The sequence below is a fragment of the Panthera onca genome, chromosome A2 (assembly GCF_046562875.1).
Source record: "Panthera onca isolate mPanOnc1 chromosome A2, mPanOnc1 haplotype 2, whole genome shotgun sequence".
NCBI lineage: Eukaryota > Metazoa > Chordata > Mammalia > Carnivora > Felidae > Panthera > Panthera onca.
This window is the reverse complement of record NC_138340.1, coordinates 51,183,519-51,205,638: the sequence shown is the minus strand read 5'-3', so window position 1 is coordinate 51,205,638 and position 22,120 is coordinate 51,183,519. Positions and strand designations below refer to the sequence as shown.

At 44.3% G+C, this 22,120-nt stretch overlaps 1 protein-coding gene across 1 annotated transcript in view; it reads left to right on the top strand.

Moving 5' to 3' along the window:
- Positions 1-3,529: 3,529 nt before the first annotated feature.
- LHFPL4 (LHFPL tetraspan subfamily member 4) overlaps positions 3,530-22,120 on the top strand; it is a 32,580-nt gene continuing 13,989 nt past the window's right edge. Inside the window, exons 1-2 of the mRNA XM_060631668.3 lie at positions 3,530-3,674; positions 4,576-5,079. Of these exons, the coding sequence (XP_060487651.1) occupies positions 4,674-5,079 (406 nt within the window). The 5' untranslated portion in view covers positions 3,530-3,674; positions 4,576-4,673. The remainder of the gene's footprint in view (positions 3,675-4,575; positions 5,080-22,120) is intronic.

The following is a 22,120-nucleotide window of genomic DNA, read 5'->3' as shown; positions in this document are numbered from 1 at the left end:
GCAAGGGAAACCAAAGCAAAAATGAACTATTGGGACCTCATCAAAATAAAAACTTCTGCACAGCAAAGGAAAAAATCGGCAAAACTAAAAGGCAACCGATGGAATGGGAGAAGATATTTGCAAAGACATATCAGATAAAGGGTTAGTATCCAAAACCTATAAAGAACTTATCAAACTCAACACCCAAAAAACAAATAATCCAGTGAAGAAATGGTCAAAAGACATGAATAGACACTTCTCCAAAGAAGACATCCAGATGGGTAACAGACACATGGAAAAATACTTGACATCACTCATCATCAGAGACATACAAATTAAAACCACAATGAGATACCACTTCACACCTGTCAGAATGGCTAACATTAACAACTCAGGCAACAACAGATGTTGGCAAGGATGCAGAGAGAGAGGATCTCTTTTGTGCTGGTGGGAATGCAAACTGGTGCAGCCACTCTGGGAAACAGTATGGAGGTTCCTCAAAAAATTAAAAATAGAACTACCTTATGACCCAGCAATTGCACGACTAGGCATTTATCCAAGGGATACAGGTGTGCTGATTCAAAGGGGCACATTCACCCCAATGTTTATAGCAGCACTATTGACAATAGACAAAGTATGGAAAGAGCCCAAATGTCCATCCATGGATGAATGGATAAAGAAGATGTGGTATATATATATAATGGAGTATTCCTCGGCAATCAAAAAGAATGAAATCTTGCCATTTCCAACTATGTGGATGGAACTAGAGGGTATTATGCTAAGCGAAATCAGTCAGAGAAAGACAAATATCCTATGACTTCACTCATATGAGGACTTTAAAATACAAAACAGAAGAACATAAGGGAAGGGAAGCAAAAATAAAATAAAAATGGGGCGGGGGGGACAAAAACATAAGAGACTTAAATATGGAGAACAAACTGAGGGTTACTGGAGGGGTTGTGGGAGGGGGGATGGGCTAAATGGGTGAGTGGCATTAAGGAATCTAGTCCTGAAATCATTGTTGCACTATATGCTAACTAACTTGGATGTAAAATAAAAAAATAAATTAAATAAAAACCAGACATTAAAAAAAGAGTGGTGAGTGGACTTTTTTGGTTTTTACTCGGAACTGACTAGTTTGGCTCAGCAGTAAAGGAGGGAAAAAAAAGGCAATAATTCAAGAGTAAGGAGAAAAGATGGAGCTTCTGGCTCTAGTAACTTATGTTCAGAATAGTAACCAAACCAGGAGCACCCACAAAAAGAGACTTTGAGGATGATGTTCTCCTCCTCCCAACACTTTCTATCTCCCCATGAAGTTGTGAGGTCCAGGAGGGCAAGGATCACATCTGTTTTACCTACCATCTCATCCCAAGGCTAGCACAGTGCTGTGCAGCACATTACAGAAGACATTCACTTATTTACTGCATGGGTGAATAAATGATTCAGGCTGATCAGTCAGTTGGCAGGATCAACCCACCTCTTTGTTCAAGTCAGTCCCCTCTTTGGCTTCTGTTCTCTGTCTGCCCAGTGGGAGAAGGTGTAGAATTAGACTCTCTATACAACCCCTTGATTCTAGGATCTTAGGATTCTCAGGAAACAGTCAGGATGCCCTCTACAAGGAACCAATGGAGGGGAAACCAAATTTACCGAGCACCCTGTGCTCAGATGACATGACTTCATATGAGTCTGAGTTGCCCAAATTGTGGAGCCCATTTCATGGGCCTCATCATTTTGTTTTAAAATTTGGGATAGAGAGATGGCAGCCTGGTAGGAGGACCCTAGGCTCAACTCATTCTTCCAACACAGCCAGATAACTATCAAATCATTCTGAATAACCAAGAAATCAACCTGAGAACTGAGAGGATAAACTCCACACAACTAGAGGGAGAGAAGAGGCCACATTGAGAAAGATAATTTATAGGGAAATATGTACTTTATGGAATAAATTTAAAGAACTGAAATATATTTTATTTTAAATAAAGTAACAGATCTTTAATCTTACACAGCTAAATTGCTGATTACATATTTGCTGAACTGACTGAAAGGTTTAGAAAATTGTATCGTGTTTTATTTATTTACTTAGAGTTTATTTACTTATTTTGAGAAAGAGAGAGAGAGCACGCACGTGTGGGGGGTGGTGGGCAGAGAAAAAGGAAGAGAGAATTCCAAGCAGGCTCCCCGCTATCAGCATGGAGCCCTATGCAGGCTAGATCATGACCCAAGCCAAAATCAAGAATTGGATGCTTAACCTAGGTGACCCTTAAGAGTTTTTTTTTTTTTTATTTCAAAGCCTTCTTAATAAACTTTTTTTTCTAAAAACAATAAAATTTGGGATGAAAAATAACACTACCCATTTTTTATTTTGCCAAAATGAGGACATTAAGAAAAAACTATCATGAAACAAACTTAAGAACAAATTAACTATCATCAACATTTCTTTAAAAAGGAATTTTTACACCAAGAAAGCAGGAAGTACATAATCTCAGGAAAAAAAGAAAGAAGAAGAACAACAACAGTGTCTCTCCTGGAAAAGACAGTTGGCAACGTTACATGATTACTTTTTTCTGAAGATAGATGCAAATTTCATCAGACTGGCCCCTGTGTAGGGTGTTGTGTTTGGAACCCACTGACAGAGATTCTTTTCAACCCCACCCCTTTCCCTTACATGCTTGGGAAGTGGGGCTTAGTCTGCCCACTTTAGATGTGGGGAAACAGGTTCAGAGAGCCCAAGTGCAAGGTCACAGGGGTAGTAAATAAGTAGTCAGGGTTTGTCTGGGTGCCAACCCATATCATCTTGGCAGATCTTAAGCCACAAATTATTCCCCTTCAGGGAAAGAAATAACCCTCACTGGCTTCCTTGGAATGCCCCCAGGGTGTTCTTGGGCCTGACCATGAGCTTGGAATAGGACGCTTCGCTCTTTAACACATCTTATTGATGTGCTCACTTCATGGCAGGTACTCGGAAGAGTGTAGGGAGGGAAACCGACATGTTCCCAGCCTCCTTCCCTCTTGTCCCCCATACTCACCCTGGATCTTGTTCTCCAGGCCCAACTCCTTCCGCTGGTGGCCAACGAATCCCTATCGCGGGCGTGGGATGCTAACACTTTAGGGGGTTCCCTCTTCCAGGGATGTTGGCAGTTTCCAAGGAGACTCTGGGAACCTTCAATGCCTCTAAGGCCCAAAGGGCTGGAAATGTAATGGCGCAACCTGAGGCACTGTGTTAGGTTGTAGGGAAGGTGTACTGGGAGCAAGAGAGCAGTTCAAACCTTATCAAATAATACTCCGTTCGCCCCTCCCCCATTCCCACGCGCTCTGCGGGGATCCACAGCCACGCAGCTCCGGTTGGAAGAAGGGGGTCCCCCAAGTCAGAGAACCTACTGTATAAAGGGATTATTGCTCAAGCTGGGGGACCCCTAGGTCCGTGCCCACCCCTCACACTGACTGCCAGTACCTGGAGAGCCCCTCCCCCGTTCCGCCCCGCCCCGCACGCTGGCGGCGGGAGCGCGCCTCCGCCAAGCCGCGCCGGTGCACGAGAGCGCGCGCCTCGGCGCGGAAACGCGCCCCGGGGAGAACCCGAGCAAGATGGAGGCCGCGCGGAGGCCGCCTCCTGGGCCGAGGCAGCCGCTGCTGGGAGCGCCGAGCCGGGGCGCCTAGGCCGTGCCAGTCCCGGACCCACTGCTCTGGACCGGGCCCAGGTTGGTCTCCCTGCACCCCGTTCCTGCGGCCGCAGCCTCCGCGCGCGTCCGGCCTGGGAGCCGGGCAGCCGCCCCCCACCCCCACCTCCGGCCATACCCTGGCCCGGTAGCTCCCCAGCGCCCCAGGGATAGCCCCTGCCCACTGCCCGCCCCTCGAGGCCCGAGCTGTCTGCCGGCCCTGGTCCCTCGTCCCCTTGGCCTGGAAAACCTCTCTCCTTAGCCCTGGCCCGCCAATCCTAGGCTCCCCCCCAGCCTACATCCAGTCCTGTCTTCTAGGGGACCCCCCCAAAACCCCTGCCCCGTGTTCAGACTCTGCAGTCCCAGCGCCCGACTCCCCACTAGCCTCATCCTGATTCCTGCACTTCACCCTCCCTGTCCCAGCCCCCATTATCACCTTCCCAGGCCCCTGTGTATCCCCTTCTTATCCCCTCATAGAAGCACCAACCCCCCTCTCCACAGCGCTTTTCTAGACACCCAATACCAAACCTTTTACCCCTAATACCTGTCCCCAAATTCCCTTCCAAGCTCCCTATTTACAGCGCCTCTGTTAATATACCCCAATACCGGTCCTCAGCTTCCATTCTATCTCTCCATGGTCCCCTCCTACTCCCTCAATTCTGGTCCCCAAACCCCCTTCCCAACACCCCCATGACCACTTTCTAGTCAGCCCCCACTTCCATCTCCCATATCCACATCCCATCCCCCCCATCCCAACCCCCCAACTTTCACATGGCCTCTTCCTAGGTCCAATCGGAGATCTTTGCCCCCTCTAGACACCGCCCCAACACTCAGGACCCTCTCCTAGCTCTTCCATACTACCCCCTGATTCCCCCCAGCTCCGCCCCAGGCTCCGCCCTCGAGAGTTCTTTGGCTCAGGGCAGCTTCTCGCGTGCGTCCCCAGCTCCCGCCCGCCCGTCAGCCCGGCAGCCCGGCGGTCGGTCCCGGGCCGGCGGCCCCCGCCAGCCGCCGTCGCCGCCGCCGGCCCCGCCCCCGGGCACCATGCTGCCCTCGCAGGAGGCCTCCAAGCTCTACCATGAGCACTACATGCGGAACTCGCGGGCCATCGGCGTGCTATGGGCCATCTTCACCATCTGCTTCGCCATCATCAACGTGGTGGTCTTCATCCAGCCCTACTGGGTGGGCGACAGCGTGAGCACCCCCAAGCCTGGCTACTTCGGCCTCTTCCACTACTGTGTGGGCAGCGGGCTGGCGGGCCGCGAGCTTACCTGCCGCGGCTCGTTCACCGACTTCAGCACCATCCCGTCCGGCGCCTTCAAGGCAGCCGCCTTCTTCGTGCTGCTCTCCATGGTGCTGATCCTCGGCTGTATCACCTGCTTTGCGCTTTTCTTCTTCTGCAACACGGCCACGGTCTACAAGATCTGCGCCTGGATGCAGCTCTTGGCAGGTAGGGGAAAGGTGGGGATGGGACCCCTAGAACCCTCTGACCCCTTCCAGGACCTCTTCTTGGAGGGGTCAGAGATAGATTCTGCTCTTCTATCCAAAGACACACCTCCTTGGCAGCCATTGGGGAGGGGATTTATGAGAGAGAGACACCTTGGAGCAGTAGGTAGAGCCTTAGAACTGGGTCTTTGAATGTGTGTGCTTGGATATGGGCAGACTGCATTTAGTGATGGGTTAGTGTTATGTTAGAGTCTCTGAGAGTCTCTTTTGGCTGTCTTAAGGGAGATAATTATCTGAACGAGGAGTTACTCTAGGAGTGAGCAATTTCTGTTGTATCAAGAAAAGCATGAGATGAGGGAAATCAAGAGATGTAACTTTGACCTTTATCTTGGTGACATTATCAACTTGGGTGTTTCACTTTATTTCTCTGAGGCTGGGTTTCCTCATCTGTAAAACAATGGAGAAGATTCCAAGAACAAATGAAATAGTATCTTGTAAACTTTAAAGTTCTATATTAAGATAAAGGAAGGTAATAGGAGGTTGTCTGTAGTGTCTATCTAGTGTTTGAAATGTGGGTGGTTGACAGAATTTGGCAACATGGGGGTCTTGGGAGGGCAGATCTCCACCTCCTACCCCCACCCAATGCAAGAAAGGTTCTGGTACTATGCCCAATGGGAATGAGTCCCTGGGACCCTTTGAAATGTTTAGCTAGGACAGACATCTTACCCTAAGAACCAGAGAAGGGACTTTTGGAAATAGGAACTGCTGAGACCGTATTCCAGGATCCATTAGTGTCCCCATCCCCACCTATCTTTTGATCGAAGGCAGATTTTGAAGATTCAGCAACTTGGGTATTTGCCTAATTGCAGGCAGGGAAGAAAGTTGGGCTGGGGAAAGGCCAAGATATAACAGGAATGGGGGAGGAGGGCTAGGAAAAGTTTGGAGCTCTCCAGGGATGAGAAAGAGAAGGGAAAATGTGATGAGGTGCAGCAGAGATGGTCTTTCAAAATAAGTACCTCAGGGCGCTCAACAAGTGTGAGCCTCTTCAAAAGAGACTCCCTACAGGAGGTGTTATATCACTCGCTGATAATTCCACTGCTCAAAACATTGGAGGGAATTCTCTTTGCAGTGTGAGATGTGTTCTCTTGAACATCATCATTGACGGAAACCTCCATCTTTTAAAGGAAGAATATGACTTTTGGAAATGGCTGAAAGTCACTTAGGGCCAAGTATAGAAAATACAATAGGTGATCAAATTGGGAGTTGTCACCTGTGATGAGAGCCAAGGTATGAAGGCAAAATCATGAGGCTGGTTTGCTTCCCCAAGAGGACTTTTACAAGTAGAGGGAGGAATTACTGTCCCATTGGAAGGGTTTTCTCTACTCTCAAAAGGACTACTTTGAAGAAAGCTGTGTTAATTCAGAGGAAGACATCCTAATGAGCTTGTTTCAAATCTGTCTCACTCCATCTACTTAGATGTGGGTCTTTTAGGACCTTTGAAGTTGAGGAAGAATTGTAGTGTGTGGGAGATATCTCTCCATATTTCTCCATGGTACCCAGAAGGTGATTTTATCTATTTTCATTCTATTTCCTCCAAAAGCAAGCTGGAAAGAATATATTCTCATCTGGAATTCTCAGTTCCTCAGCCTTAATTTGGAGTCTGCAGATGGGTTGCTGACCTCTTGACCTTCCAAGTCTCTATAATTTATGTGGGTTTAATCTTTGGGATTTGATGAAGTGTCCAATAACCCTGTGTAATTATAGAATTTCAGGGATCATAGAGATAAGCTCCTTCAAACCCCACCCTCCCAACCCCTCCATTTTAAAGAGAGGAGATTAAAACTAGAGAAAAGGTCTTACCCAAAGTCACACAGCCAGTAGTGGAGTAAACTAGGTCTTGACTCCCGGCCCAGTGCTCTTTCCCTTGTGTTGTTGCCCCACCTGAGGGCTGAGGAGGCCAGTTAGCAGAGGTGAACAGTTTATTCCATTTTGCTTAGAGATTTCTGAGTTCTCTGGGTAAGTGGCTGATCCACTTTGTTTAATAAAGTGACAACAGGACAGAAGCCAGAGCACTGGACTATGAGTCATGGGATAGGGTCTTGTCTGACTTTGTCTGGGTGATTCACCCTGCAATATTAAGCACTTGTTTTTAGCTTAAATCTAAGTTTTGTCACCCTTACAGTGGGAGACTAACCAGTTACATTAGTGGATTGAAAGTATCTCTTTCAGGCCTGTGGGTCTCCTAAAACAACTCTTTCACCAAGATCATTTTATTCAGAAAGTAAGAAATCGGTCACTCTCAGAGGAACCACAGAGCAGCAAAGGGCCTTGTTTATATCAGGTAAGAATTAGAATTCTTGTTCAAGTGAACTTTTATTCAAGTATTTTAGGCTCTTTTTTAAAAGTTTATTTCTTTATTTTTGAGAGAGAGAGAACAAGTGGGGAAAAGGCAGAGAGAAAGAGGGAGAGAGAGAGAGAGAGAGAGAGAGAGAGAGAGAGAATCCTAAGCAGGCTCAGCACTGTGAAGCTCAGACTCATGAACTGTGAGATCATACCTGGGCTGAAGTCAGATGCTTAGCCACCTGAGCTGCACAGGCACCCCTATTTAGACTCTTCTAAGTGCAGAACACTGAACTATTGGGAAGATGTAAAGATACCTATTCCTTTATTTATTCTTTACTTATTCTGTGATCATCCCTGTGCTAGCTGCTGCAATACCGAGATCATCCTGGTCTCCAGGGATTTAGGCTATACAGTGCAATTCTCGCTCTCAGGAAGCTTACCATCTAGTTGGGTCACTATACTGGGCAGTATTCGTTCAATGACAAGTGACAGAAACCCAACTCAAGATGGCTTAAATAAATAAAAATAAAATAAAATAAAGAGGGTGGGGTTTTGGCTCACATAACTTAAAAGTCAAGAGTATCTTGCCTCAGGGGTGCCTGGCTGGCTCAGCTGGTAGACTGTGTGATTCTTGATCTCAGGGTTGTGATTTCAAGCCCCATGTTGGGTTATAAAGATTACTTAAAAATAAAATCCTAAAAAAAAAAAATACTATCTTGCTTCAAGCAGAGATGGATCCAGACACTCAAATAATGCCATTTAGAATAGGTCTGTCTCCATTTCTTGGCTCCATCATTTTAAAGTCCACTTCTCTCTTGAAGGTGATAAATAAGGCTACTAGCAGCTCTGAGTTTATACTGCTTTAGCCTAGCAATGCCTGTGGGAAAAGGACATCTGTTAGTGGTTCCAGCAAAATTTCAGGGCTGATTCTCATTGGCTCAGGCTTTGGCCACAGGTTCATCACTTAGTTAACCAATATGACTTTGTCTAAGGCCTCAGTCACATGCCCACATGGACGGATAGTGGAGACAGGTCACTTCCTAAAAAGGGAAATAAAGTGTGACCTCTGATAAGACAGGTGCAGAAAGAAGCCTCACTCTGGAGGGTCTGAGCACTAATATATGCTGGATCATAAATGCTGTGGAAACCCAGGGCACTTGAGGAGGTGGCCCTTTAGTTGGCAGGTGAGGCTTGAGTGGAAAGTGAGGGTGTGGACGGGTGTGAGGTGTGGGAGAACATTCTTTTTTTTAAAAAAAAATTTTTTTTAATGTTTATTTATTTTTGAGACAGAGAGAGACAGAGCATGAATGGGGGAGGGGCAGAGAGAGAGGGAGACACAGAATCGGAAGCAGGCTCCAGGCTCTGAGCCATCAGCCCAGAGCCCGACGCGGGGCTCAAACTCACGAACCGTGAGATCATGACCTGAGGTGAAGTCGGACGCTCAACCGACTGAGCCACCCAGGCGCCCCTATGGGAGAACATTCTGAATGGAGAGGGAGACCATGGGCAGAGACACAGAAGTGAGAAAGCCACATCAGGCTTGAGTGTGACATCCACATAGGGGAGCAGTGGGAGGAGAGGTGAGGAAGAAATGATGGGGTTACAGTGTGCCAATCTCTGAATACTGTGTCGGATATTTGGACTTTAATCAGTAAGCAGTTCAAAGCTACTACAGCTATTATTATTATTTTGGAAAAATAGTTAACATTTCTGAGACTTCATTGTATGCTCGGCCATGTAAACATTTACATGCAGGGGATGCCTAGGTGGCTCAGTCGGTTAAGTGTCCAACTCTTGATCTCAGCTCAGGTCTTGAGCTCGGGGTCGTGAGTTCAAGCCCTGCATTGAGCTCTGCACTGGGCGTGGAGCTGACTTAAAAAATAATAAAATAAAAATAAATAAACATTTACATGCATACTATTATTTAATCCTCACAACAGTCTATGCAGTAGGTACTATTATTACTATTTTGTAGATGAGAACACTGCGCCTCAAAGAGGATTCATTTGTCCAAGATGATAAGTGGCAGAACTAGGATTGTAACTTGGTCTGTCTGACTCTAAAGCCCAAGGATTTATGAAGGATTTATAAAGGAGCATTAATGATGGGAGCAATGGTGGGAGGTTTTTGGCATAAGACTCGAATGTTAAGTGGAGAGGCTGTAAGACCCACGTGACTCTTCATGGAGTTAGTGGTCACTTCTCATGGTATCTCTGCTACTCTTTACCTGGTCTTTCCCACTTAGAGAGAACACACAATGTGCCAGCTTTCGGGCTAGACATTTTCATATCCATTATGTCATTTACTCTTCATCTGTTGAAGCGACTTGCCCAAAGGTCACACTTCTGTCAAAAGGTGGAGCTGAAACTTAACGCAAGTCTAAATGGATCTAGTACCTCTTCTTACCACCAAATTGGAACCTGGGGGAGGAATACAGAAATTACAAGGTACGGCTGTCAGCTGTCAGCTCTCTCTACTCAGTGTTTACCTGTGGGCTGGGTGAGGTTAGCCAAGTGGGGGTTGCTGGCTGGAGTAGAGACGCAGGCTGGAAGCCTGGTTGAGAGTCCGAGGGGGCAGAGTAGGGTAGTGGTTTAGAGCAGAGGACTTAGAATTCTCTCTCTGTTCCTTCCCAGACGTGTGGCCCTGTATAAGTGGGTTTCCTCTCTGTCTCAGTTTTCTTTTCTGTAAAAAAGAGATTATTATTTTTTTTTAAGATTTTATTTTTAAGTAATCTCTATACCCAGCATGGGGCTAGAACTCAACCCGGGGATCAAGAGTTGAATGTTCCACTGACTGAGCCAGCCAGGTGCCTTGGGGAGATTATTATTGTACTTATCTCAGAAGTGGTAGAAAGAAATAAACACAATGTTGGGTGTAAATCACTGAATGTGTTCCTAGTGTACAACAGGCACTCAATAAATGGTTATGTCATTCCTGTGACATAGTCTGAGTGAAGAGCAGCTTGGGAGGAGCTCTTGCTGCTCAGGTGGGAGAGTTTGGATTGCTGGGATGATCAAAGGCCACGAGAAGTCATTAACAGTCAGCTGAAAAAGGTCTTACAAATCAGCTGTCCCAACTGCCTCATTTTACAGATGAAAAAACCTAGTCACAGAGAGAAGAGACAAGTTCATATCACAGAGTGAGGCTCTTCTTTCCACAGAAGGGAGATGATTCTGACCACAATTCATTCAGTACTCAGTGTCAGGCACTGCCTGGGTGCTGGAGTCACCGCAGGGAATAGGATGTGGGAGGTGGTGTGGGTGCTGGGGAGACTGAAGGTGGGGATGGCAGCAGGGGGTTGGTGATCCTGAGGTGAGCACCTTCCAGCCTTCCCAGCCTTAGAGTGTGTATCCACACTCCTCCCTATTACTTTGGGGTTTGTTTCAGATTTGGTTTGGGATTTTATTCATCCCATATACCTTTGTTTTAATTTTTTTAATGTTTATTTATTTTTGAAAGAGAGAGAGAGAGACAGAGACAGAGACAGAGTGAGAGCAGGGGAGGGGCAGAGAGAGAGGGAGACACAGAATCTGAAGCAGGTTCCAGGCTCTGAGCTGTCAGCACAGAGCCCGATGCGAGGCTCGAACTCATGAACCAAGAGATCATGACCTGAGCTGAAGTCGGATACTTAACCAACTGAGCCACCCAAGCACCCCCAGTACATCTTTGTTGTATGTGTATGTCCCGCTGAGCACATTAGGGGGATTTCTTTCTTCCCCCACTCCATTGTCTTTCTTCCTCCCCCAACTGTCCCTTCCTTCTTTCTTTCCTTTTTTCCACCCTCTCTCCCTACACCTTTCCTTTCTTTCTCACAACAGTCCTTTACTGACAGCCTCCCCTGTGTGTTAAGCCCCATGCTAGGCTCTGGGGATCTGTATGAGGGTCTGCTGCCAGGATGCTCACAGAGTAATGGGAGAGGCAGGAAAGAAGACAGATCATCACTTTGTGCATGACACATGAAATGACTGAGTCAAGCACAGGGTATTCTAGGAGCACAAAGGGGACTTCTGACACAGTTAAGGACAGCCAGGGAAGTCTTCCAAAAAAGTCGCAGCATTTGATAGAGAATAGGGAGGAGGGAGAAGGGCATCCAGGCAGAAGAAACAGTATGATCCTAGGCATGAGGATGGGTAATGGCCTGGTGTGTTTTGGGAACTACCAGCAATTAGGGCAAGGAGTAGTGAGTGTTCAGAAAGGGAAGCTAGATCATAGAGGCTTCTAAGCCATGGTAGGGAGTTTGCAGACTATCTGTTGGCATATAGTTGTTTAAAGTTTTTTGGAGAATAATTAATACATGCACATGATACAAAATTCAAAGGTAAAAAAGGTATACAATCAGACATCAATCTTCCTTCCTGCCCTCATTCCCCAATGATCCTCTCAGAGTTCTCTGGGATAATCCCTATCACCATTTTCTTGAGTATCCTTTCCAAGAAATCTCACAAAATACAAGCAAATGCAAACAATTTTTTTTTTTACAAAAATGGCTTATTAGTTATCTATAGATGTATAACAAATTACTCCAAAACTTAGTTGCTTAAAGTAACCAGTATTATCTCAGTTTCTGTGAGTCACAGGAACGTGGAGCAGCTTAGATGGGCAGTTCTGGTTCAAGGTTGCTCCTGATGTTACAACCAAGACCTCAGTGGGGGCTGTGGTCATCTCAGGTTGACTGGGGCTGGAGGATCCACTTCTAAGTACCCTCATGTGTTGGCAGAAGCCCCCAGAATGAGTGATCCGAGAAAGCGGGAGAAAGGAAGAAGCTGTATCGCTTAACCTTTCTTTTTGGCAACAGTTTTATTGTGATATAACTGATACGTCATACAGTTCATCCATAGGAAATGTATAATTCAGTGGTTTTTAGCATATTCATAGAGTTGTATAACCATTACCACAATCAACTTCAGGGTACTGTCAGTACCTCAAGAAGAAGCCTTATACCCTTTAGGTATCACCCCACAAAGCACCTATCCAACCTCCCCAGCCTTTGAACAACCACTAATTGACTTTCTGTCTCTCTATATTGGCCTGTTCTTCATATCAACGGGATCTTTCATTATGTGGTTTTGGCATCTGGCTTCTTTCACTTAGCATGTTTTCAAGGTTCATTCATGTTATAGCATATATCAGTACTTCATTCCTTTTTATGGCCATAATGTTGCATTGTATGGATAGACCACATTTTGTTTATTCATTCATTAGTTGATTGACATTTGGGTTGTTGTGACTTTGGGGCTATTATGAAGAATGCTGCTATGAACATTTGTGTACAACTTTTTTGCATGGATGCACGTTTTCATTTCTCTTGGGTATATACTTAGGAGTGGAATTGCTGGCTCAAATGGCAACTCTATATTTAACATTTTGAGGAACTGCCAGATTGTTTTCCAAAGTGGCAGTACTATTGTGTATTCCCACCAGCACTGTATGAGGGTTCTTATTTCTTCATATTCTCATCAACACTTATTATCTGACTGTTTAAGTTATAGCCATCCTACCAGGTGTGAACTGGTATCTCATTGTGGTTTCGATTTGTGTTTCTCTAATTATTCATGGTTTCCTGTGCTTATCGACCACTTGTATTATCTTTTTTGGAGAACTATCTATTCAGATCCACTGTCCATTTCTTAATTGGGTTATTTTTCTTTTTTTATTATTGGGTGGAAAGAGTTCTTTGTATAGTTTAGATATAAGTCCCTTATCAGGTATATGATTTGCAAATGTTTTCTTCCATTCCATGGCTGTCTTTTGTCTCTCTTGATAGTTTCCTTTGAAACACAAAAGTTTTTAATTTGTATAAAATCCAGCTTATCTTATCTTTTTTTCTTGTGGTTCTCGTGCTTTTGGTGTCATAGCTAAGAATCCTTTGCAAATCCAAGGTACAAAAAACTTACCTCTGTGTTTTTACCTAGGAGTTTTATGGTTTCATTCTCCCATTTAGATCTCTGATCCATTTGAGTTAATTTTTATATATGAGGTAAGGTAAGGAAGGATCCAGCATCCTTTTGCATGTAGCAATCCTGTTGTCCCAGCACCATTTATTGAAAAGATTATTTTTTCTCGAATGCTCTTGGCACCCTTGTCAAAAATCAATTAACCATAGATACATGGGCTCATTTCTGGACTCTATTCTAGTCCATTGATCTATATGTCTGTTCTTATGCCAGTAGCAGACTGTCCTGATGACTGTTGTTTTGTAGTGACTTTTCAAATCAGGGAGTGTGATTCCTCCAACCATGTTCTTTTTTAAGATTGTTTTGCCCATCACATTGCCTTTTTAAATTAAAAAAAATTTTTTTTTTAAATAAGCTTCATGTCCAGTGCAGAGCCCAGTGCAGAGCTTGAACTCACGGCCCTGAGGTCAAGACCTGAGCTGAAATCAAGAGTGGGACACTTAACTGACTAAGCCACCCAGGCACTGCATCACACTGCCTTTTATGTCCTAATCTCAGATATCACATTCCACCGCTTTTACCACACCTGACTGTTAAGATTTTTCCATTTTAGTCTATAAAGAGCTACTTTTAGAAAAATGTTTATTTATTTATTTTGAGAGACGGGGTTGGGAGGGCAGAGAAAGACGGAGAGAGAGAATCCCAAGCAGGCTCCACTCTGTCAGTGCAGAGCCTGATACGGGGCTCAATCTCACAAACTACGAGGTCATGACCTGAGCCAAAATCAAGTCAGATGCTTAACTGACTAAGTCACCCAGGCACCCCTAAAGAGCTACTTTTTCTTAAGAGCTGCATAATATACTCTTGTATAGATGTGCCATCAGTTATTTAATCAATATTTAAGTTGTTTATGATATCTTGCTATAACAATATTTCAGTGGATAATGTTATATATAAACAATTTGATACATACATATAAGGATAAAATAAAGACCTAGAGCAGAATTGCTGGATTAAATGGTCTGTATATTTATAATTTTGACAGATCCAGCCATAATGCCCTCTGTAGAAGTTGTACAGAGTTACAATCTCAGCAGCAGTGTATAAAAGTACCTGTTACCCCACATCATTGCCAACTGATTGTGTTATCATATATTTTATTTTTTGCCAACCTGATGGGTAAAAAAATACTCTTAAAATTTTTTTTAATGTTTACTTATTTTATTTTTGAGAGAGAGACAGAGAGCGCAAGCAGGGGAGGGGCAAAAAGAGGGAGAGAGAATCCCAAGCAGGCTCCATGCTCAGCGTAGAGCCTGATGCAGGACTTGGTCTCATGAGCCATGAAATCATGACTTGAGCCAAAACCAAGAGTCAGACATTCAACTGACTGAGCCACCCAGGTGCCCCCAAAATACTCTCTTATAGTAGTAATTTGCCTTTCTCTTATTATGAATGAAGTAAACACTTTTTATATATATCTTTTCTGTAAACTTTCAGCTTATATATATATTTCTTTTTTAAAACTTTATTTAAAGTTTGTCTTTTTATTTTGAGAGAGAGAGCACATGCAAGCAGCGGAGGGGCAGAGAGAGAGGGAGAGAGAGAATCCTAAGCAGAATTTGCGGTGTCAATGCAGAGCCCAAGAGATCATGACCTGAGCCTAAATCATGAGTCGGAGGCTTAACCCACTGAGACACCCAGGTAGTATATATATATATATATATATATACACACACACACTATATATATATATACACTATATATACACTATATATATATATACATACATGTATATATATATATATATATGTATGTATATATATATATTTCTATCAAGTTAGAAATGAATGGTATTTTCTCTCTTTGATATGTAAGAACTTTTTTGGGGGTGCCTGGTTGACTCAGTCAGTAGAGTGTGCAACTCTTGATCTTAGGGTTCTAAGTTCAAGCTCCATGTTGCGTGTAGAGATCACTTAAAATGTCAAAAAAAGAGAACTTTTGTATATTAAGAAAGTTAGCTCTTCGTGATAAGAGTTACAAATATTGTTCCCAGTTGATCTTTTTACTTTGTCTATGAATGTTTTCTTTACCGTGAGATTTGTTGTTTTTTTTTTTTCAACATAATCATACTGTTGGTTCCATCCTGGGTTTAGTGTGATACCTAGACAGCCTTGAAGTGTTTTGAGCAGGGGAGAAACATATCACATCCGGCTGTGGGTAGAGGGACTGAAGACCATTTGGAGGGGTCCAGAGGACAAGAGCTGAACTATTCTTTTCCTGAAAGCCTCCTATTTGTGTCGTTTTCTTTTCATTCCCATTTTATGTTATTCATCATTACCAACCTTACTTTAATCCCAGAGAAGTTTAATGGTATAATGAGAGCCCTGGACCAGGAGTCTGTGCCTGACACATAGTAGGTGCTTAACAAGTGCCTGTAAATGAATGAATGATGACGTCTGATTGAAGTCCTATTCCACCATCCACTCCTTTGGAGGCAGCATATTCAGTGATTGGACAACCTGAATTTGAATGCTAAATATGGCATTACCAACTAAGTGTCTTTAGGAAGGTTACACAATTTCTGAGTCTTAGTTTTCCTCATCTATAAAATAGGGATAATAATAGTAACTATCTCAAGGGGCTGTTGAAGGGTTGACTGTGAATACTGTATGGACCTGGGCACAAAGGAGACCCTCAGGAACTGTTAGCAATTGTTATTAGCTGGTGTGTGATTTCAGTCAAAACACTTTGGCTCCAACATTCCATTGTCTGTGCTAGAACACAGGGGGAAAGATTGAAAAGTGGGAAGAATTAGAATATAAGCCTGAAGAAGCAGGTAGGGCTGGCTATGGAGAGCTTCCCAAGTTGGGCTAGGACTTTGGGTCCTATCCTTATGTGATGGGCATTCACTTTTAGGCCTGAGAGTCACCAGCGCCACATGTGGGTGTAGAAAGATGACTGGGGTGGCTGCTGCAAGGATGGACCAGATGGAGGCTTGATGGGGGCAAGGAGCCCATGGTCCTGGTGAAAGGTGCTGAGGCAGCAGGGAGACAGGAGGAAGAGGACAGGAGACCTATTTAGGAGATCAGTGGCTGTGCTGGAGTGAGGACAAAGCAGGTGGTACAGATGATTCCAGGTTTCCTTCTTGGGTGATTGGATCTCTGGACTGACATTCCCAAACATGCAGGAGGAAGATCGCATCAGTTTGGGAAATGTTGAATTTACAGACCCTATGGGATGTTCAAGAGGAAAAGTCTCACAAGCAATTGGATATTTGGGTCTGGAGCCTAGGGGAGAGATCTCAGGTGGAGACTGAGATGTGAGGCATCCTCAAATGAGTCTGAGGGTGGGTGAAATTACCCCGGGAAGAATGTGCAGGGAGAAGAGGAGAGCCTAGCAGCAGATTGAAAAGAAGCCAGAAATGGAGGCTTGGAGAGAAGAGCCAGAGCAGCTGCTGAGATTAGCAACTGAGACACTGAGAAGGATGGCCTCGAGAAAGGATGCCTGCCTGGAGGAGCCAGAGGGGGACGGAGAAGGGATGGAACCACCTGGGAGGGCCTGGTCCGAACTAGAGGGAGAGGAGACTTTGGACCAAACCCAAGAGACGATGTGGCGGAGCTGAGCCAGGGCAATGGGGGATGCATGGGTGGGTGGGTTCAAAGGTTATTAAAAGGCCATGTGCTTGGTGCAGTCTGGGCCTGGTGTGGGTGGTGAAGTAAATACTCTTCCCAAATGATTACCCCACAAAGTGATGGGCGTCCATCTCTCTGTAACAGTTTCTGTGACACCAGATACAATTATTGGTCTTCTCATTTAGAAAAATTTTTATTTTAATTCGAGTGTAGTTAACATACAGTACAATACTAGTTTCAGGGGTACAATATAGTGATTCAGCCGTTGCATACGTTACTCTGTGCTCATCAAGACAAGTGTGCTCTTAATCCCTTTCACCTATTTCACCCATCCCCCCACCCACTATTATTTGTCTTCTTACTAGTTCCCCTACTACCCTGTAGTGTCCTCAAGATCAGGAACCAGGAGCTGGGGACTGAATTTCAGAGGAAGAGAGTGTCCCAGGAAGAGGGAATGGTCAGTACAAAGGCCTCTATGTGGGGCTGAACCTGACTTGTTTTAAGGGACAGAAAGGAGGCCAGTGAGGCTAGAATTTTAGGGCATGGAAGCTTAATGGCTCCAAGGAAGGTGGGTGAGCCTACCTCAGTGCTTTCTTCTGAGTGCTTCTGGGGAGCTTGCAGAGGGCACTGAGCAGGGGAGTGGCACCTTCTGTTTCTGAAAGTTCACTGTGGATGCTGAGTGGAGAGCAGCTGCTGATGAGATAAGTATGGGAGCTGAGAACTTAGTTAGGAGGCCCCAGTGGTCATCTAGTTAGGAGGGGGTCATGGCAGGTTGGACAGATGGTTGTAGTAGAGGTGGAGAGAAGTCAGATCCTGGATAGTTTTGGAGATCAAGGCAGTCGACCTTGGGAATGGGTTGCATGTGGGGGTGAGGGGAAGGGTGGGGTCAGGTGCCTCCTAGCATCTGGGTGTTGGATGGGAGATGGTGAGCCCAGTTACAGCAGTCCCGAGCCCCAGCATATCGGGCTGATAGAGGCACTAAGGTTGGGCCTCGATCTACACAAATCCAGTGGGTTGGAGCTGACCTGTAGGAACTGACTGTTACAGTCTCGCTTGTCTTGGGGGAGCAGAACCAGTGCTCAGACTTAGGAGCAGGGGCCTGTAGACACCCTCCTTCCCTTGGAGGGTCAGCCTGTCAGAGGTTGTTGCCACTGGTCATGACTGCACCGGGGACTAGGGAAGCAATTCATTGGAGTGCTGGGATCTCAATGCGGATGCAAACTCTTCACTGGGCTCCTCTCAGCTCCAAATGCAGCCTGATCCTTTTCTAAACCTGAAGGAGGGACTCACAGGCAATGCAAGCAGCTGGCCGTGTGTTCTATGCTGGATTGCTGCTCTGTGTTCCTCCCCTTTCCTAAGACCTTTACTGCTTTGTAAAGTCATCACTGTTCTTTGTAGAAAAACTGGGGACTATAGATGAACAAAACTACATCTGTAATCTCACGCTCCCAGAAGCATTCTTTTTTTTTTTTTTTACTTTCTATAATTTATTTATTTTTTATAACTTACATCCAAGTTAGTTAGCACATGGTGCAATAATGATTTCAGAAGTAGATTCCTTAAGCCCTTTACCCATTTAGCCCATCCCCCCTCCCACAACCCCTCCAGCAGCCCTCTGTTTGTTCTCTATATTTAAGAGTCTCTTATGTTTTGTCCCCCCTCCCTGTTTTTATATTCTTTTTGCTTCCCTTCCCTTATGTTTATCTGTTTTGTATCTTAAAGTCCTCGTATGAGTGAAGTCATAGGATATTTGTCTTTCTCTAATTTCGCTTAGCATAATACCCTCTAGTTCCATTCACATAGTTGCAAATGGCAAGATTTCATTCTTTTGATTGCCAAGTAATACTCCATTGTGTGTGTATGTATATATATATATATATATATATATATATATATATATATATATATATCACATCTTCTTTATCCATTCATCCATCGATGGACATTTGGGCTCTTTCCATATTTTGGCTATTGTTGATAGTGCTGCTATAAACATTGGGGGGTCCCTTCGAAACAGCATACCTGTATCCCTTGGATAAATACCTAGTAGTGCAATTCCGGGGTCATAGGGTAGTTCTATTTTTAATTTTTTGAGGAACCTCCATACTGTTTTCCAGAGTGGCTGCACCAGTTTGCATTCCCACCAACGATGCAAAAGAGACCCTCTTTCTCCGCGTCCTCGCCAACATCTGTTGTTGCCTGAGTTGTTAATGTTAGACATTCTGACAGGTGTGAGGTGGTATCTCAGTGTAGTTTTGATTTGTGTTTCCCAGATGATGAGTGATGTTGAGCATTTTTTCATGTGTCAGTTGGCCGTCTGGATGTCTTCTTTGGAGAAGTGTCTATTCATGTCTTTTGCCCATTTCTTCACTTGATTATTTGTGTTTTGGGTGTTGAGTTGGATAAGTTCTCTATAGATTTTGGATATTAACCCTTTCTCTGATATGTCGTTTGCAAACATCTTCTCCCATTCCATTGGTTGCCTTTTAGTTTTGCTGATTGTTTAGAAGCAGTCATTCTTAACTGCTTGGCCTACACTCATAAGACTATATAGAGTACTCATTATGAGCAGGCTCTGGAGCCAGACTCTCTGGGTTCAGCCTTTTGCTGGCTGGTTTTGCAACTTACCAGTTTTGTGACTTTGGATAACTTAGATAACCTCTCTGTGTCTCAGTGTCCTCCTCTGGGAAAAGAAAATAATAATGCAGATTGTTGTGCAGATTAAATGATCTAAGGTGTGTAAAGTACTATAGTGTCTGCCACGGTAAATTCTATATAACTATTTGCTGTAGCTATGTAACTATTTTTTCCCAAAGTGAAATTATAGTGCATTAATTTCTACAGCCTCTGGAAACCTAACATATCATAAGTATTTTCTGTATCATTAAGTCTTCTTCAATAGCTGCCTGAGCAAATTTATATTAAAGTTTCATAGCTAAGTGGTATTCCAAGTTATGAAAGAGCTATATTCCCATATTGCTGGAAAATAAGTTGCTTCTTTCTTTCTGTTCTTCCTTTATTATTTCTCCCTCTCCTCCTCTTCTCTCTCTTATAGGTAACCACATGATGGACATCCTTGTAGCTAAAACTTAGAGCATATCCATGAGGGTTTTCTTAGGATAAATTCCCAGAAATTGGCAAGCTCAGTCAAAAGGGGTTTAGAGATTTTCATTTTTATGTTTTTGTGACTAACCCATTATTTCTGAGAGTTACATTTGGGCTGTGCATTGCCATTTTTGTTGCTTTCATTATTTCATTGCAAGTGAGTGAGAATCTCTGGCAATAGTCACCTACTAGTAGACAGCTCCTGCCCACCTTATGGCTTCAGTGGGTCACTCTTTCACATGGCTCTGAATCCAAAATGTGCAGCAGGTTGTCAGTACAATGTCTCCCTCCCCTCCTGTCCTCCAGACACTCAGTTCCCGTCCCTAGAAGTAACCAAGTCTGGGGCGTGAGTTTTCACAGTTCGTGAGATCGAGCTCCGCATCCAGCTCTGTGCTGACAGCGTGGAGCCTACTAGGGATTCTCTCTCTCCCCCTCCCTCTCTCTGCCCCTCCTAGACTCATGCTTTCTCTCTCTCTCTCTCTCTCAAAATAAATAAACTTAAAAAAAAGTAATCAAGGTTATCAGTGTCTTGTAAACTCTTCCAGAAATATTTATGTCCATGGAAGAACACACACACACACACACACACTCTTTCCCCACTCCTTAGAGAATGCTAGCATCGTGCCACATACATTGCTCTGGACTTTGTCTTTCACTTAGCACACCCACATGCCATCCCACATCAGCACACCAAGGCTTCCTTTGTCCCTTTCAGGACTACGTGGTGTGCCATTGCACAGATGTGCTCTGTCTAACCTGTGGTTTATCTGTGGGCATTTAGGTTCTTTCTTCTGTTTACTTATGACACATTACATATGTAGCCTTTTTTAAAGTTGGCTTTTATTGAAGTATAACATATTTAGAGAAAAGCACAAAAATCATTACCTCTGAGGCTCAGAGAATTTGCACAAAGTGAACGTGCCTGTGGAAATAGCATACAGACCAGGAACCTGATGGCCCCTTCAGTCACTACCCAAAGGTAATCACTATCCTGAGTTTTCATCCTGGAGGTTAGTTTTGCCTGTTTTTGAACTGTATATGAATGGAATCACACTTTTTCTCAGCCGTATGGCTCTCAGATGTAGCAACTTGACGCTCACAGCATTTGTTCTTCCTCGGGCAAGGTCTTGCTCTGGTGAGAGTCCCCCTCCCCTGCCTTGCAGAGGCACCCTCTGGCTGTGAGCTGACGAGGTCGGGGGGGGGGGGGGGGGGGGGCAAGCTCTCCGGTGTCTCCTCCTATAGGGGTGCTAATCCCATCATGAGACCTCACCAAACCCTAATCACCTCCAAATACCATCCCACTGGGGGTTAGGGCTTCAACATATGAATTTTGTAGGGACATAATTCAGTCTATAGCAAGCCTCTGTGGAGTCTGCCTAGGGACAAAAAGCCCTGGGGACATCCTGTCTGACCCCTCAGTAAAGGGTAACAGCTGTGGCATGTCAGGCATGGCGCAGGCAGCTGAGCAAAAACAGAGGCCTCTCGGGAGTGCCCAGCTCAGCGAATGTCCCTTGAGGATGGTGTAACAGTGTTATAATGAAATGCTATTAAAATAGCTAAGCATAAAATGCATCATTAAAAAGCTTTACATAAAGGCACATTTACAGCACAAGCTTTAAAGAAAATAAACACCTGAGTGTATCGTATATTTTCTCTCATTAATTCTTCACTACTTTTGGTCTCACCCAAGTTTAATTCCCAAACTCAAGTATCATTCTTTCCTTTAACTCTCTTTTAGTTTCTTAATTATTTTTTAAAAACTTAAGAGGATTTCATGGTCTGGCATAGATGGATAAGGATTGTCCGTAATAATATAGTTTTTGTTATGTGCAGATGTTAGACACTTTCACCAGTATAGGAAGGCACAGAATGAAGAGTGTCCCCCTCTCCACCCCCCTAGGCCACATCTCTGAGGCATCCATCATTAAATTACTTCTGTATACTTCTAGAAATGTTTATAGATATGCAAGTTTATGTGTATTCTTTGAAAAATCAATATTTTTATTCATTCATTTAATCTTTTAAAGTTTGTTTATTTTGAGAAAGTTGGGGGTGGAGTGGGACAGAGAAG